Consider the following 17034-nt stretch of genomic DNA (forward strand, 5'->3'; position numbering starts at 1 on the left):
CGTGTCGAGGGTCCATGTCGAGAGCACGAGGGGTCGAGGGGTCGAGGGGTCGAGGGGTCGAGGGGTTAAGGTGATGATGCTATTGGGGTTCCACGTTGGCGATGCAAAGTTCCAGTCCTCGCAGTTCAGCTGGTGTCGAAAAGGCCGGGGCCTCTGATTCGCCCTTCGTGTGACCCAAGGGTCGAAGCAATCTCGCCGGAGTTTTTATTTCATCTTTTTTATTCACACAGTGCAGTCTGGACTCTGGAACACTTTGTAATGGATGCAAGCACATGGGAGGAAAGCGAGACGGAGAGACGGAGTCAAGCCCGGTGCACGCAGTCCCTTTCCTCGCCCAAAGTACCTATGGAGGTACCTTTACCTAAAGTAGGTAGGGACGTTGAGAGGACGGGAGTCTCAGCTCCCGTCCTAGGTACTGCGCCAAAAGCAAGGTGTAGACTCCAGGCTAAGCGTTGATACCTGCCTTTTCCTTACGTACCTTAAGGACCTAGGGATACAGAGTGACAGAATACCCAGGATGCTAAGTACCTTAGGCAGGCAGCTAACGTAAGGCAAGGCACCTAACGATTCCCTGGAAGTCTTGGACCCCCTCCTTTGTCTGGAAGAATTTTGGAAGTTTACAAAACACGACGGGAAGCAGCAAGCTACCTGAGACACCCGCAGGAAGCGTACCTGCCACACACCACTTCTGTAGGCGCAACTGCCCCTTTTGGAGGCCGCCCCCAAAAGTGACTGGCAGCCTGGTCCAATCAACCAGCCAAAGTCCCACTGGTGTCCACATGTCCCATCCGTCCACACCATGGTCAAGACGGGACACTGGTGCAGGCGATCGATCAACCGCTGTAATTATTTTCAGCACCCGACGATGAAGGAAGGGAAGCCACGACCCGGCCTCGTCCTATCCTGTGTGCACCTTTCTCCGTTCCGCTCAAAACATGTTGGATCCAACGACACAGGATGCAACTGCCATTTGTGCCTTCCACATTCTTGCCATTGCACGTGACGCATCTCTGCACTCTGCACATGTGAAGGCCGTTCCCTCTTCCTCGACGGCCGAAAGACTGCTCTACAAACATACCTTACTTACCTTGGATACCTACCAAAGGTCAGATACTCCATGCAGAGACAGGCATATGACCACCTTCCTTCATCTCAACTCTTCAAGTCAGGTTAAGGAACCTGCCATCCGGTCTTGTGCCTGCCGCTTCCATCCCGTCCCATCGGCCCGGATGTCTGTCAGGTCCCCGGAGATGCAGTGCCAAGCCCCAGCCTCTTCCACGTGCCTCGTTGACTGTTCATGTTGGTTATTTTTGTCTAGAAGAAACCTTGCAAGCTTCCTCTTCTTTCAGCCCTCTCTCCCCCCAACCTCCACTCACATCAATAACGACAACGGCAACGACAACGACTACGACACCGACTTTTCGCCATTCGGCCCCCAAAACCAGCTCACGACGATCCTCGAAGACCGTCCCCTTTGCTTGCCAGATGCAGCTTTGCGGCCGCCAGCGGCAAAACACAGCCACAACTCAAGACTCGCGGCATCTCCCTCACCCAACCATTTCCTGCACTTTCCAAGGTGGAAAGACACGCACAGCTCGTCTCCAGCCATACGGTACCGAATCACCCCCCTCGAACGCCAACGTCTACGCGTCTACTCTCCTGACGCAAGATACAGGCTCAGCCCTTGTGGCAACATGCAGAATACGAGAACACAAGGCCTGCTCAAGTTGCCTCATGCAAAGTGCATCTCCACCGCCCACCCAGCACTTGACCTCCAGATTTGCATTCACAGCAGCTGTAGCCTGTCCTTGAAAGTTTCCTCCCCCGATATGGGGCGCCGAGCCACGGAGCCGACGCGGCCTGATCGCCGCTGGAGCCCCCCGTTCCTGAAACTTTTCTATTCCTGTTCTTAGTCTGGACCAGGTTGCCAAGTTCAGATCCGCCCCCAATGCTCCCGCTCGATAACCAGACTGGGCCATTCAACTTTCAGATCACCGTTCCGGCTGGCTTCTTTCCACTGGGCCATTGGCATGCGGATGTTTTGTTCCTGTCTTGTCTCGTCGAACCCCTTTTCCAATTCTGCCTTGATAGGCCTTGGTCGTTGCGTTTACGAGAACGTCAAAGGCCTCGTGCCTCTCGCCTCCTAGCGAATCCCGTCGTCACACCTTCTGCCGGTCTCGCCTCCCGGCCACCCCGTATTTTTACAGAGGCGACGACAACAAATCGCAGCAGCTCATTGTGGAGATGCTGCGCGTCATCCGCTCGCGCGCGCACATGCTACTACATTGCAATTTGACCTCCCACTGCATTCAGCTAATTTTTCGCTTTATCGTTCCGCCTGCTGATATATGCGACGGAATACGAAGCCGCCCCCAAACCAAAACAGCGGCCGTTTTTTTTTTCTGCCTGATCCGCGCATTCCATCAACGCCGGAAGAAAGCGGCCACCATTTGGCACGTCCTACGACCCGGCGTCGCCATTAATCAAGAATGAAGGCATGCGAGATCACCACCATCGGCCGTCTCGTATTATAGAAGACATCGTAAAAACGCCGTTGGACAAGATGCAAAGACTTGCATGACAGCCCAGCCCTCGGCCGCGCCATCCCGTCTGGCGATTCGTGATAAGATTGTGTCACATATCCTCCGGCCCAAAGCATTGGAGTTCGGCCAAGTGCTTATCCTTCGCCGTCTCGTTTTAACCTCGAGGTGCAGTTGCTCATCATCTTGCATGCTATCTGCAAAACGTCATCTAGGTGTGCCACAAAACGAGGTTGATCACCCGGAGCATAAGCGTTCAAAGTACCATCTGCACGTTTCTGGTGTCAACGAGCCAACTGAACGTCACTCCTCTCCGACGCGGTTATCGCAGCCACTCACGCCACTTTGCCGACAGCCTGCCATAATGCTCCCACATCCAGCCCCGGCCCCTAACCCACCGAGACAATGCGAAGCCATTCAGGGACCCTCACACGCTTCAGCCTTACGAAGATCCCGGCTCTCTGATATGCACTGGCGTCAGCATGTTAATCATTCCCCATCCACTAGTCTCCCCAAGCCCTGACATATCCCCTGGTCATTAGCAATCCATTGGCTGGCCGGCATCGAATAGCTTGCCAGACTATCAAGCGGATGCATCATTGATTTGGTTTGCTTCGTCGATTTGGTCAAGTTCGCTCCACGAAACTGCCTCGAACCTGACCCTCCCAATCAACATTGGTTTGTGGCCCTGATACCACCGCAAGCTCCGCTGACCGCCTTTTCTTTTGTCGATTGTGGGAATTTCCCCGGCGCGAAAGAGCGTCCCCTTGTTGATCTGTGATTGATCCGCTGCCTAGTCGGGCGCAACACCGTGTATTCCTTGCCATGAAAAGTCGGCGACGCGAAGGACCATGCATTTGCCAGTCTACATTTTTGTAATCGCCTGGTGGATGAGAGCGGCATCTAACATCCGACGGGTCATTAACATCACTACGGGCGAGGCTTTCGGAAGGCCATCAGCACTTGTTCACGTTGGGAGCCTCATGCTGGAACGCGACAGGCTGGGTTACGACATCCCCTCAGCCTTGGCTGTTGCGACACGCTTAATGCCCGTGGCCTCCTGCTCTTGGCCCACGGCCAGGATTCAAAAGTCCATTTTTCTAGTGCCATAAGAAATGCGGTTGATGATTCATGCCAAGCTTACATTTCGTCAGTGTAACCATGTTGAGTGTCTTTCTTAGGTAAGTATGCCCTCAGCAACGACTTGATTGGGACATCACAACACACCGGATCCCCAGGTCTAATCGTCGCTCACAACTTGAGACCAAGCTACCTCAGCGTCGGAACTGGCGGCTCTGTCCCACACCCGAAAGCCAACGACAAAGTTGAGTCAGCCCTGCATCTTGACAAAATTTGTCCTCCCTTCTTCATCATCAAGACTAGACGCAAAGTGCAGTCAGAAAGAAGCCTTCTGCCAAGACCTGTTGGATCGGACAGGCGCAATTCCGCCTACGGCTTCGGGCGCCTCGGGCGACACGCGACTGTCAGATGGCTTTCTCGCGACGTCGAGTCATGATCGTCGCGGTGAGTTTTGATCATTGAGCTGACGCCATTCTCTCTCGATGAAGCGATCTCACATCCGGTCCCACGGGCATATTCACCCACTGTACCGCCCAAACGGGTGATATTTTCTCAACGCCCTGACGTGTGTGCTTGTGAGCAATGTGCGAATGGTGATCTCTTGTTATGCCGCATCTGGTGCTCCAGCCCTCCGGAGACGACGGAGGCGTAAGATACGGATGATGGCGTTGCGCTGGCTGACTGACAGCACTACCAACATGGACGTCAGCCAGCCTCACGGAAGCCTCTTCGTCCACAACAACTCAACATAGGGCCAGGCTGACACGTCCGAGGTTTCGAGTCCCGATCGCACCCAGGCGTGAACGGTGGCTGCCGCCTCCGTCTATCCCTGTCTCGGTCGCCGTCGTCAGATGACCGAGAAAGGGCACCTGGGTACCCTAACCGGATATTCGGCGTATGATGAAAGGCGTTTTGTTTTTCACTCCCCATGGAATTGAATGCATGGGAGTAAGTCTACTGATCGTTGCGGATCTCCCTTGATCGAGTCTGCTAGACATTACACAAACACTCCAAGACCTAGAGTCCAATACTCACACCCACCTCCCCCTTCTTCCTTCTGCCCTCACCCCTCTCCAACATGCCTCTTCTCACATCTTCGCTCCCGTTTCTCCTCGTCCACCTTTAAACGCCAGTTCAAAGTAAGATAAATCGCGACAAGAAACACAAAAAAACACAAGTAGCCTGCTTTGCCTGCCCTGCCCTGCCCTATCATGCCTGAACCGCCAAAGAACCCATCAATCCTGAACCCCTTTTTGTTTTTGTTTTTTGAAAAAAAAAAGGCCACCACCAATTGTGCTCGCGTCGTGTCAAGTCGAAATGCCGCCTCGCCCCATGATCGAAAACGTTATTGAATCTGACAAAGATGAACTCCCCAAATAGGGAAGCCGAAAAACCACCCTTTGTAGAAAAAGATAAACGTCCTTGGACATCCATCTGACAACCTAGGCAACCGGTGATTGCTCAAGATACGTGGCCTGTAGTCACATGCCAATACCGATCCCGATTCCGCCCATCCCGACGTCCATGGGTTCGAGGCCGCTGCCGTCGCCCGGCAGGTCACGATCCTCCTCCATCATCTCGATGAGGTTGTCGAGGTTCTCGTCGAGGTTCTCCGCGTCAGCTGGGGGTAGGCACTTGCGCAGGAGCCGGCGGTACTTGTCAATGTTCTCGCCTGTGCCAACCATGCTGAGCGCCTCGACGTAGTCAGACTCTGACTGTCTCTGCTCCGAGAGCATGGCCTGCAGCTGCCTCGCCAGCTCGAGACGATCCTCGTACGAGGCCTCGTTGGCGTCGCCGTTGAGCATATTGATCTCCTGGTCCACAGCCTGCTGCACGTGTAGGCGGTTTTGATGTGTGATGAGGGACATGACCTGATGCTTGGCGCGGTTGGCTTCGCTGATGATCGCCGCTGCGCCGTCGTCTGCTTCGAGCTGGGCCTCGAGCTCGGCCATGTGCTGGTGTACCGCGGCGAGTTCGGCTTGGGTATTGGAGAGGATGCGACGGGCTTCCTTTTCCGCCTGGTCCTTTTCGGTCAGCTCCTCGTCGTAGCTCCCCGCGAGGTCTTGGAACTTTTCAATGATGAGCGGGGTGATGCGTGATTGAACCGTGTTCGCGGCCTCTGAGTGGAAGGACGAGAGGTTGAGCTTCTTGCTCGTCGTCATGCGTTCTGGCATTGCGTCGCGGAATGAGACGTGACGCTGGGAGTCTGGTGCAAAGGGTGACGATGATCGCTGAGGACCCCGCTCCTTCTTCGTGGCGTTGAGCTGGGCGATGAGGTCCTCCGCCCGTACGCCTTCATGGTTGGGAATGCTGGTAGAAGCCTGTCGCCCGAGCAGTGCCCTGATGCATTTCCTCGCGTTGCGCTCTGCCGCCAGGTGGAGGGCGGTGTTTCCCTGTTCGTCTTGCGCATCGATGAGCTGCTGCACGTAGGCAGGGTCGTGCGTTTCTTGTAACTTGTTCAGGATGTTGTCCAAGTAGTATCTCGAACACGAGTGGCTGACGACTCGGCCGTTCTTCATCACTGCCGCGTGGTGGATGACCGTGCTCCCCGTCGCATCACGCGCATCAACGGTCTCGAATAGCTCCTTCATGACCTGAGGAAAAGTTTGTTTTTCGTAGCAGTTTGTGAAATGCACAGCGCGCATGAAAGGAGTCTCTCCCCTCACGTTCTGAACATTCAGACTGGCACCGAAGCGCCGTAGCTGCTTTATGACGTCCACGTCGCCCATAGCCGACGCCCAGTGAAGCGCCGTATGCTCCTCCGAGTCGATAATCCAATTCGGTTGGAAATTTGGCGGTGGCTCAGGCCGGTATGCTGGCTTCTCGTTCCTTGAGAGGAGGAAGTAGTCGAGAAGCTCGTCTCCATAGACGGAATGCTGCTGCTGCGTCAAGTCCTGGATGGCCTCTTCCCTCTTCCTCTTCCTGTGGCCGGTGGATTGGTGGGTCATGTCATAGCGGTCGTCTTCGCCCATATACGAGGCGGAAGCAACGGTCAGGTTGTCAGGGGTATCATCGTCATTCATCATCGAGTCGCCGACTTCGTACTCTTCTGGCGGCGGCGCGCCTTGCATCTGGTTGGCAGACGGCTGTGCCTGTGATGCTGCTTGCTGCTGCTGCTGTGTGAAGTTCGTACTTGGCCATTTAGGCACTGCGGGTTTCTTTGGTGCCTTTGGTTTGCTTGTGTGTCTTGGAGCCGGGGGTGGGCTCTGCTCGCCTGGAGTGTATTCGAAGATGAGGCGCAGACGGTCATAGATGTTGTTGCGCTGGGCGAGGGCGACGCCCTTGTCGAGAGGGATCCATGTGCCCTGGTACTTTCCGTATCCGCCCTGGATCTTTTCGTGCTTTTCCTTTTGTACCTCACGCTCAAGAATGCGTGTCCGGGCGGGTTTGTCGAAGCCGGCGGCTTTGAGAATGTGTGTTGCGTTGATCCAGTCATCTTGGCGCCGTCGCATGACATGTTCCTTGAGGTCATCTCCGAATTGGAACTCGTAGACGGGAATCTAGAGGATCGATCAATTAGCATCGGTCTCGTAATTGTGGCAAATACAGAACCGGGGTTGGCATGGGGCATCTCTCGGCCGACCCCGACGATTGAAGCCATCCCCGTTCCCGAAGGGAATGTAAGCGTCCAGTCCGACCCGGTGCTTCGGATGACAGTGTCTCGGAAATCCGAGAGGTTGAGCAGAGACTTCACCAAATCCATGAGAAAAGCACTTACACCACTGTATGTGGCGCTGTAAACGCCGGGTTGCGCATTGCCCTTAACCATCGTCGGTGACCTGGAGCAAGGGACAGGCCCTGCGGACAACTCGTAAATGCGTCAGGAGGCACGTTGGCAGCGTTTCCGATCAGCGGCAGGACTTCGACGAGAGAGGACTTTCAAAGAGGGGGCGATTGGAGCAGTTAATGTGGCGTTTTGTTCGGGGCAGGACAGGTAGTTGTGGAGGCGAGGGTCGGTGAGGCTCGGGTTGAGGACCGGTATCACGGAAATTTCACCAGGTTGAGTGGATGCACTTTGGGGGTTGAGGGAAAGGGCACGTCGACGACGCGAGACGCGCCTTCTTCAGATTACATTTACGCGAAAGGCACTTTAAAGCAGCTGCGCTCAAAAGAGGGCCCGAGCGTCAATACAGGGGCCAAGGGGCGCCTCCTTCGAGCCCTTCAAAACAAGTGCAGGAGTCACGTGTCTTTCTTTGTCAATGTGGGTCCGAGCTTCACTTTACCCCGTACCGTCGGCAAAGACCTGGGGATCCTCCCCAAAGGCCTCTTTGTGGCTCTTTAAGGTCACCACGGTGACTTGCCAACAAGTATTCTCTCATGAGTTTCCTTCTTCCTTTTTACCGCTTGGAGAAAGAAATGCGACCCGGTATGTGACAACTGTCAAGGCTCCATTCTCTTACAGACAAAAAGTGCCCGCCTGCCGCCTTTACAACAACAGCTCAGTTGTTCAAACAAACAATGTCGGAGTGTTTGCCGGCGGACAACCTTTGTATTGAATGTTTGCCAAAGATCCGACGTGTAACTGGTTGACTCCTATCCGATCCCGGGGGTTTCGGCATGGTAGAGTTGCAGCTTAACCGCATGCCTATCATTAGTAATCCTTCCTTCGCTGGCCGCATCGGCGCCGTGACGTCTTCAGATGTCGCACGTATTGGCCTACCCCGCCAAGATGGTGGGGTCCATGCCGTCTGACTCCCAAGAAGCCCACTCCGAAGCAGTTTGTCGAGCCTACTTGATCACGACATCGCTTCGCAACTTAAACCATTGGCATTCTCGCGATATCCACACCGGAACAAGAAGCCTAATATAAAACTCGACGCTCCCCTTTCTTAACACCTTCTCAAGGTTCGTACGTTTTCTCAATATAGTTACTCCGACATTCAGCTCTCTCCACCCTGCCTTAATCGACTTACTCAAGGATACCCAGCTTCCGTCATGCCTCTTGTCGCTTCAAACCCGAAGGACCGCATCATCCTGGGTCTCATGACCTTCGGACCTGATGAATCCGCCGGCGCCCGAATCACTGATCTGGAGACTTACAACAAGGCCCTCGATGTCTTTCAAAGCCGCGGCTACAACGAGGTTGACACGGCTCGTGTGTACGTTGGCAGGAAGCAGGAGGCCTTCACTCGCGAGGCCAAGTGGAAGGAGAGGGGGTTGACGCTCGCCACAAAGGTTCAGTATCCCGGACAGCCTGGCGATCATGCCGGGGCCAGGGTGATCGAGTCCGTCGAAACTAGCTTAAAGGAGCTCGGCACCGACTCCGTCGATGTGAGTGAAGAAGAAAACGTATCTAGTCAGGGGTCAAACTAATGTTACGTTGACAGATCTTATACCTCCATGCTGCGGTACTAGCTGGTGTCCCAAGTATGGTCTCGGATAGTGACTAATAGTGGCTTACAGGATCGCGCAACCCCATTTGCAGAGACACTTGAGGCTCTGGACAAGCTCCACAAGCAAGGCAAGTTCGTGAAGCTGGGCCTTAGCAATTTCACCGCGTTTGAGGTGGCCGAAGTGGTCTTGACTGCCAAGTACAACGGTTGGGTCCGCCCGACGGTGTACCAGGGCATGTACAACGTCATCACACGCAGCATCGAGCCCGAGCTGATTCCGGCTCTGCGCCGCTATGGACTCGACCTCGTCGTGTACAACCCCATTGCCGGCGGTCTGTTTTCGGGCAAGATCAAGTCCAAGGACATCGTTCCAACGGAGGGCCGCTTCTCGGACAACCACGGCACGGGGGGCAACTACCGCAAGCGCTACTTCCGCGAGAGCACGTTCAAGGCTCTTCAGACAATCGAGCAGGCGGTGGAGAAGAACGGGCTGACCATGATTGAGACGGCGCTGCGATGGACGGTGCATCACTCGGGCCTGAAGATCAAGGATGGCAACGACGGCATCATCATTGGCGTATCGAGCGTGCAGCAGCTCGAGGACAACCTCAACCAGCTCGAAAAGGGACCCCTTCCGGAGCAGGTTGTCCAGGCGCTTGATCAGGCGTGGGCTGTTTCCAAGGCGGACACGACCAACTACTGGCACTTGGATCTCGAGTACAAGTACGACACCCGGGATGCTTTGTTCAGCGCCGGTGCCAAGTGATCGGGCTGAACTACGATGGACGGGCAGAATTTTGAAGCGAGATGCGAAATGTCGTAGAAAGGCAGACAAGCCGGTCCTTGCGGCCTTGTAAAATAACGAAAAAATGATCTTATCAGATGTCAAAATCGACGCACATGAATATACCCTGTTCTTGAAGCGATCTCTGGCGCGAGATGTGAGGGTTTGCTTTTGCAGGTGTGGCAGCTGGGCCAATGTCCGAGTGTCCAGTCATGCGACTGGATGCGTGATGGCGTCAGGCCGGAGGAGGATGGAACATGGGCCGAGGGGAAGTGTGGTTTTGAGGCCCTCCCGCTGTCGCTGAATGGTTGTGCCGCCTCAGTGGCCTGCTACGATAGCCGGGCACGCTAAGACATGTTTGAGGCTGACCTCGCCAGAGTTATCGGACGCAGGTGACAGGCTTGTCACGACGCTTCTGACCGCAACTTGTGACGTGCGCGAGAATTGGCAGAAGGGTGTGGTATCTGGGTACTTGATTCGGTACAATGGTAGGGCAGAGAAGACGGTGCGCAAGACAGGAGCAGAACTGGCGACGGGACCAGACGAGTTGTCCTTGACCTCTCTTACGGTTGCCTTAGCATCCGCAAGTACTGGAATAGTGTGGGAGCAATAGCGGCGGAGAGGCTGCGTAAGGTTGGATGGCTGGGTGTTGGAGACATGGACGTGTTGCGTGTGCAGGAGACCGAGGGGAGTAGTGGGGGGAAAAGATGGAGGGAAGACCCTTTCGCGCGAACCGCCCACGCGGGGCCACGCCCGCCAGCCTGGCCAGTGCCAAGTGTGGGCAGGAAGTCAGCTATATTAGCCGAATCTTAGCGACATAAGGAGCCTTAGGGATGGGCGATGGGCCTATAGAAAGTCACCTTGTCAAGTCCTGTGTATGTAGTTCGTCACCACTAATCGCGTGATTGGATACCTACTGAGTACTTTCTTTTGGTCGTCTGCCCAGTACCTTATCGTACCTTCCATCCCATTGTAACGAGATGCGCAATGTCGGGCTGCCTTTCCCTTCCAACAATCCCGAGTCGCCGTCCGCATCTTCCTGCATCCCGTCCCGAGGCCTGCGTTTGCAACTTGCGCCAGTCCACCCAGTATCCACTCCCAAAAAGTGTCCAACTGTACACATCCATTCCCGACCCAAAAGAGCCCCAGCAGCAAGTCCAAGCAGTCGGCTCGCATACTACGTTTACCGCGTACCCCTTCCCTTCCTTACTCGAGCCTATTTGCAGCTCATGCAGCATTTGGTTTTCCCATTCATGTCACTCCTTCTTGATTAGCCTTTTTCTCTGTGCTCTTTCTCGGTCCCTCTTATCTCTCGCTATAATCTCCTAGTTTCCCCCTTCCATTCTGACGTTGCCTTCATCCCTTCTTATGCCTCCCAGACTCAACACAGGGCCGGACGGAACCCTCAACCTCCCCCATTTGCGACACGACCATTCTCATAACCCTCCTTTGAGCGCAACCACATGCGATTCCAACATTTCAGATTACATCGGTAGTGGTACCAGTAGCCCTGGAGTGAGCCCTGGGCTCGACCAGCGCCTGGCCGAATTTGATGCATTGCGATCCGGCGACGACGACTACTTCAAAAACGACTACGACGACCAAGACGACGACATGGACAGCCAACGACCCCCCCTCCTCCGAAACCACAATTCCCGCTCAGGACAACCTCTTCTGAACGCAAAGGACGACGAAGATGAAGACCACCGTGGCAGGAGCTATTCAACTCGCTCCCGAGGAGCCAGCCCCTTGCTGACCCCGAGTCGACCGGCTTTCTCTCGCGGATCGACCATGCGAGCCCACTCTCCCTCGACCATCACAGCCAACGCGCGGAGGAAATATATCTACGCGGCGTTCTTCCTCGTTCTCAGTCTGTTCTCCTTTGTTGTCCAGACCGAGCTGTCAGCCTACATCCAACAGGAACTGCACTGGGACAAGGCCTACTGCATGCTCTACCTGACCCACGGCTCCTGGGCGATGCTCTGGCCAATCCAGTTACTGATCCTGCGAATCAATAAGCGCAAAGTTGCATGGCCATCCTTTTGGCGAAGACACACCGAGTTGCTTCACACCACCGCCATAATGGTCCAGAGACAGGACCTCGACTACGCTCGACCAAGCCCACAGCCCCGCGTATCCCCATGGACCTACATCATCAAGACCACCGCCTTCATAACTACTGCGTTGACAATCGGTGGCCTGAGCTGGTACGTCGCTGTCAATTTGACGACGCCCTCGGATTTGACGGCCATCTACAACTGTTCGGCTTTCTTCGCCTACGTCTTTTCTGTTCCGCTGCTCAAGGAGCCTCTGCGCCTGGACAAGTCTCTTGCCGTTATCGTGGCCATTGCTGGTGTCTTGATCGTTGCGTACGGTGATACTAGCCCGGGCGAGGACGATGCCGCTCACCAGCAAGAGGCCGGCAACCGCCTCACGGGCAATCTGATCATTGGCGTTGGTTCCGTCCTGTACGGCCTTTACGAGGTGCTCTACAAGCGATATGCCTGCCCGCCTGAAGGCTGTACTCCTAACCGCGGCATGATTTTCGCTAACACGATCGGTTCTTGCATCGGTGTCTTCACGCTTACGGTGCTATGGATTCCGCTTCCCATTCTGCACTGGACTGGTGTCGAGACGTTTGACCTGCCGACTGGCTACACGGCTTGGATGCTTCTCTGCAGTGTCATTATGAATGCGACTTTTGCCGGCAGTTTTCTAGTCTTGATCAGTCTGACTAGCCCTGTCTTGTCCAGCGTTGCAAGTCTGTTGACGATTTTCATCGTTGCTATTACGGACTGGCTGCGGACTGGCGAGCCGCTCAGCGCTGCAGCTCTCATCGGCGGTGTCATGATCATGATCGCATTTGGCATGTTGAGCTGGAGTACATGGCGAGAGATGACCGAGGCTGAAGCCACCAAGGCAGTCGACCTCACCGATAGCGGCGATGATAGCGACAGGGAGCGCGAGGACTAGGCGCTGATTGCATGCATGGTGTCGGCACAACACCAAACGGCGTTGGGGAAATTCTGGTTTGTTCTCTTGTCTTCGACACGGGTATTGGCATTTTCATACTGGGGTCGGTGGATACCCTGGGTTTTGGATTCCAACAGCATGGTCACAACAAACTTTTAGCTGTCGCAGCAGATTCAAAGAGGGGGAAAAATGATCATGGTCATTGCGATACTTTTTGATTCACTGCATCTGGGGAGTTTAGCCCCACTGCCTGTTGTTCTCTTCTCTTCTTGTCATTGTTTACCATAGACGATATCGGTTTGGATCCATGAAACGCTTGTTAGAAAAGCAGCGAGATGAAGGTGTTGACAGCTGCTGGGTGGTAGTCTTTTGTTTCTTGAACAACCTTCAAATGGATGCGAAATTGCTGCGCAGCAGCACAACTCGTCAACACACTTGTCTAACTCTTAACCTTCATCGCAGCCCCTCGTTGTCAACCGCCGCTTGTTGATCATCTGGATTTCGTCTGTCCGAATCCTTCCACCCCCTTCCTTTTCCCCTATCCCACCATTCCACAAGTCCAAAATCGATATTTTCTTGGCATCCGTAAAGGCCAGGTAAGTGAAAACTTGAAGGGACTGCTAAAATTCGGTTGACATGAAACAGTGGCGCGGTGGCTCCAGCGATGAACACTCCCGGCCTGCCCGGGGCGTGCTCCATGTTGAACGGACTGGCTCCACGTGGGATCCTTGCAATTGGCCACTCATGAGCATCTAGACTGGGCAAGTTCTCGTCTGGCGAGATACTGATCTTCCGCGCCATTTTCTAGTATGGCCCCTTTCAGGTGCGCTTGGAAGCAAGAGTCTTTGCTATTTACGGAGTAGTTTACTTGGAGACAAAAGGTGAGTTGGGTTAACTGAAGTAACGGAGGTGGGAGGCATGAGGGTGCGGATTGAATCTAGTGTTCCTGGGTTGCCAAGTCTATAGCAATACCATACCGTCATCATTGCTCTCTCTCTTCCCCCCTCTCCCTCTCAGTATGAGCCTCCCGATTTGCGATGAGTTGAAACCGACACTGAGGAGACAGTCTACGCGAGTACGTCACTCGGTTCGGTCGCAACGGGTAGGCCGTCTATCTCGGATCGATGGCCGGCAGCTTCGGCGGGTGTCTTGGACCGCACCCCGCGGATGGGGGACTTGGGCGTGCAGATTTGACTTTCAACATTTATCGCAGGGAAGAGGGCGGCCAGAAGGTGTTTACTGATTAGTCTTGAGGGGGAGTGCCCGGAACCACGGATGCCAAAGCGGCATTTTTGGGACTTTCGGACGACTAGTTGAGAGAGAGCAGAGATGGAGCACGGTTGGGGTTTCGAGTAGTTGGTGTTTCGAGATGGACCGGCTGACGAGAATATGGGATTGAGAGTTGGCGGCACGGATGACGGCAAGACCGTTTGGGATCGCCCTGTCGTCATCCCTTTCAGTCTTCCTAGAGCATAGCATCAAGGTCCAAAGAAAACACGATTCCAATGAGTCATATTCAGAAGACGGATGAGGCGGCAAGTTCGGTTACATTATCGATTGTTATTCTGGGTCTGTTCGCCGCGGTTTGATTGTTGAAGAGGCATCCCAAAGAGCTTTTTTCACCGTAAACAAGGGGGAATGCAGTGTATAAAGTATTTAGGAATCTAGCAAGACAATGAGAGACTACGCAACCCTATAGAAACACATACTAAAAGCATATTACTTTCTTTTCAACTCTCAATAAGTTTCCTCCAGCCCTTTATTAAGCACCACATACATAGCTATTACGAAATATGATCTAGTGTCAATGGTATAGACGAAGTAGCGTGTATCAGGGGACGCTCGGCTTAGTAGTGGTGAAGTAGTAACACGTATGCACTTTAACATGGGGGGAATTTGACTTGAACCGAATGCAGTTGAACCTATTTTCCTTACCCTCAATGAAAATAGATAACGCAATAGGTGTTGATGGTGAGATGTGGTAAATTGTACAATAGCTGAGTGAGCCCCCTAAAGAATCCACGCCAGCCTCCCTAGTTACTCAGCCGTATTGGGTTGAGAAATCAAATCGGAACAGAGCTATAGGGCCATTACCCAAGTGACTGTGTCCGCTCCTCTGTTGTTAGATACTATAATCTTTCTGACCCTTTTCCCAGTTATGCCGCAGATCCTGGTCGCAACTTTTCCGAATGACGTGTATCGAAACAAATCCCAGATATCCTCATCAGTTCCGCTTGATGTCAGAGTAAAGCCTTCTGTGGAGCCAAGATCCAGGAAGTCTCTAGCGCCCTCGAGTGCGTCGGTGACTCCGTCGTTGTTGACGTTCTCCCAGCCGAGGTATGTCAAATCCGACGTTTCTTTACCCTCTCGTCTCCACAATGCCATCAGAATTTGGCTCAGGTAGAGTCGATTACGTGTCGTGTCATAGCTGTTGTATGCTGTCTTGACAAGGATCTCGTCATCGGTAATGGCGACCATGGTGACAGCATCGTGACCGCCTTCATAGCCATTAGTAAATACCAATGTCTCTCTACCCTCGTCTCGAACTGTGTAAGCGGCGTGACCCTGGAGACGACTCAGTATTGATCAACATAATAGCGCGAATCATCGATTCTCACGGCAAGCTACATACGATGTTAGTGACAACCTGCACAGGAGCAGAAGAGGGAGTACAAACAGTAGCAAGCGAAGGGCTTGAGAGTAAAGAGATTACAAGCGGCTGAAGGAGGCTTAAGAACTTCATTGTGATTGATTTAGCCTTAAGAATTGCACAAGTCGTCGCAATGGCGAGGTGCCTACCGATGAATCAATGATTGTAGGTGAACGATATATATACAAGGCACATGGAGCTGCCAGTCGGCAACTTTTGCAATCAAAGTTTCTCATTACTCCGTCTCACAACTAGGAGCTTCTTTTGACAAGACCGAAAATTACTCGACAATTCCAGGCCATCGAGTAAAAAGCGACAATTTCCCCTTTGGAGTGAGGGCTCTGATTCTTTTGACCGGAAGCTATTCACATGAATCGTCGGGTCTGCCTGGATGGAGTAGAAGACAAACCAAAATAAACAAGGAGACGAGGCCCCAATGGAGCAACATGGCCAGTCCGAGCTTACTGTGTACTAGTGGAACGCTGCGAACTTCTGAATATTGGTGGAGAGCATCATGTTAGTTATTTCCAAAGCTTATTGCTCTGCTCATGAAAGCATGATATGGGGTTGTACGTTTTGAAATGGGCGTACTCCCCCAATTTGTGCATCCCAGTAGCTCAAGGTCTTGTGCTGAGGCCGAGGAATTTTAACTGGGATGGCACTCATACCCGACTGTTCTCGTACGATCAGCAAAAGCAAGGTATTCTAAGTGGACTCGTGTTCATATGTGGAAAATCTCGTTGGCGATCCCGGTCTTCACTTTTGTGCAGGAAGATGGAGTCCATTGATAGACTAGATATGAAGCTGCCCATACGGAAGTACCATTCAAAAAATTCTACTAGACTGCTATGGCAGTATATGGTCATCAGCTGGTCAATATTATTAACATATTAGTCTACCTGGTATCTAGAAGGTAGGCCAGAATATCCCCTATATATCCGTTACAAATGGTCTCTCTAGATTTCCTTGTTATTATGTCAAGAATTTATATGAAGCTTTTTATCTTTATTGGAATTTCAATTTTCTGAGCAGCCTGAGCAGAATCTTTGAAACGGCACCTCCGTACTTGACACCAGCTTATCGGAGTGCACTACTCTGGCCCGTTCTAAAATGACATAAGTTTATGAGGACGCTGAGGCCATTAGGATCACTCGTTGTGTGCGCAAGCCTGGAATTAGAACATCAAGGGAGCTAGCTAGGTGAAAGCAAACAAGCTGAGCTGCCAATATATTTTAGAAGACACCATAAAAAGAGCGGGGGAAATGAAACTGGCAAAACTTGCAGAAACTACCTAGGTGGGCCCTTCGGGATACTATGTCTTGCGGGCAATCCGAAACGCTCCCTGGAAGAGCGAATTAAATAGTTTTTCAGGTTCACTGAATCTGTCTGTTCTCTTCTCCGCCTCACCAGGTTGGGCATTTCGGATGCCCGTTTGGGCAATTGTAATGCTTTCTTTGGCGGCCAATCATAAGATATTTTTTTACTAGTTGGTGTTTTCACTCATAGGGGATGAGCACTAAACTGTACTCGATATGTTTAGAGAGAAAGTTGTCACATTCAAGACAAAACTGAGTCTATCCCGTTCCAGAATTAGGTTCAAATGAAATGTGGTGACATGAGATGAAATGTGGGAAAATCGGACGTTTGTTGAGGTCAATTCGACATCTTCATGTT

At 52.9% G+C, this 17034-nt stretch overlaps 6 protein-coding genes across 6 annotated transcripts; 4 read left to right on the top strand and 2 right to left on the bottom strand.

The window, feature by feature from the left end:
- Positions 1–1133: 1133 nt before the first annotated feature.
- Positions 1134–1913, top strand: CORC01_07157 (uncharacterized protein; the record flags this gene model as incomplete). Its single annotated transcript, XM_022618795.1, has 2 exons — positions 1134–1235; positions 1350–1913. The coding sequence occupies 2 exons, from the start codon at positions 1134–1136 to the stop codon at positions 1911–1913; spliced, it is 666 nt and encodes a 221-aa protein (XP_022474695.1).
- Positions 1914–1948: 35 nt separating this feature from the next.
- Positions 1949–2296, top strand: CORC01_07158 (uncharacterized protein; the record flags this gene model as incomplete). Its single annotated transcript, XM_022618796.1, has 1 exon — positions 1949–2296. The coding sequence occupies one exon, from the start codon at positions 1949–1951 to the stop codon at positions 2294–2296; it is 348 nt and encodes a 115-aa protein (XP_022474696.1).
- Positions 2297–5101: 2805 nt separating this feature from the next.
- CORC01_07159 (uncharacterized protein) lies at positions 5102–7389 on the bottom strand (the record flags this gene model as incomplete). The annotated part of the gene is made up of 2 exons (XM_022618797.1): positions 5102–7120; positions 7339–7389. 2 exons carry the CDS (start codon positions 7387–7389, stop codon positions 5102–5104), a joined length of 2070 nt encoding a protein of 689 aa, XP_022474697.1.
- Positions 7390–8555: 1166 nt separating this feature from the next.
- On the top strand, positions 8556–9719 carry CORC01_07160 (aldo/keto reductase; the record flags this gene model as incomplete). Its single annotated transcript, XM_022618798.1, has 3 exons — positions 8556–8891; positions 8948–8968; positions 9024–9719. The coding sequence occupies 3 exons, from the start codon at positions 8556–8558 to the stop codon at positions 9717–9719; spliced, it is 1053 nt and encodes a 350-aa protein (XP_022474698.1).
- Positions 9720–11105: 1386 nt separating this feature from the next.
- CORC01_07161 (uncharacterized protein) lies at positions 11106–12710 on the top strand (the record flags this gene model as incomplete). Its single annotated transcript, XM_022618799.1, has 1 exon — positions 11106–12710. The coding sequence occupies one exon, from the start codon at positions 11106–11108 to the stop codon at positions 12708–12710; it is 1605 nt and encodes a 534-aa protein (XP_022474699.1).
- Positions 12711–14789: 2079 nt separating this feature from the next.
- CORC01_07162 (uncharacterized protein) lies at positions 14790–15188 on the bottom strand (the record flags this gene model as incomplete). Its single annotated transcript, XM_022618800.1, has 1 exon — positions 14790–15188. The coding sequence occupies one exon, from the start codon at positions 15186–15188 to the stop codon at positions 14790–14792; it is 399 nt and encodes a 132-aa protein (XP_022474700.1).
- Positions 15189–17034: the final 1846 nt, after the last annotated feature.

The sequence above is a fragment of the Colletotrichum orchidophilum genome, assembly GCF_001831195.1.
Source record: "Colletotrichum orchidophilum strain IMI 309357 chromosome Unknown Scaffold_56.1, whole genome shotgun sequence".
NCBI lineage: Eukaryota > Fungi > Ascomycota > Sordariomycetes > Glomerellales > Glomerellaceae > Colletotrichum > Colletotrichum orchidophilum.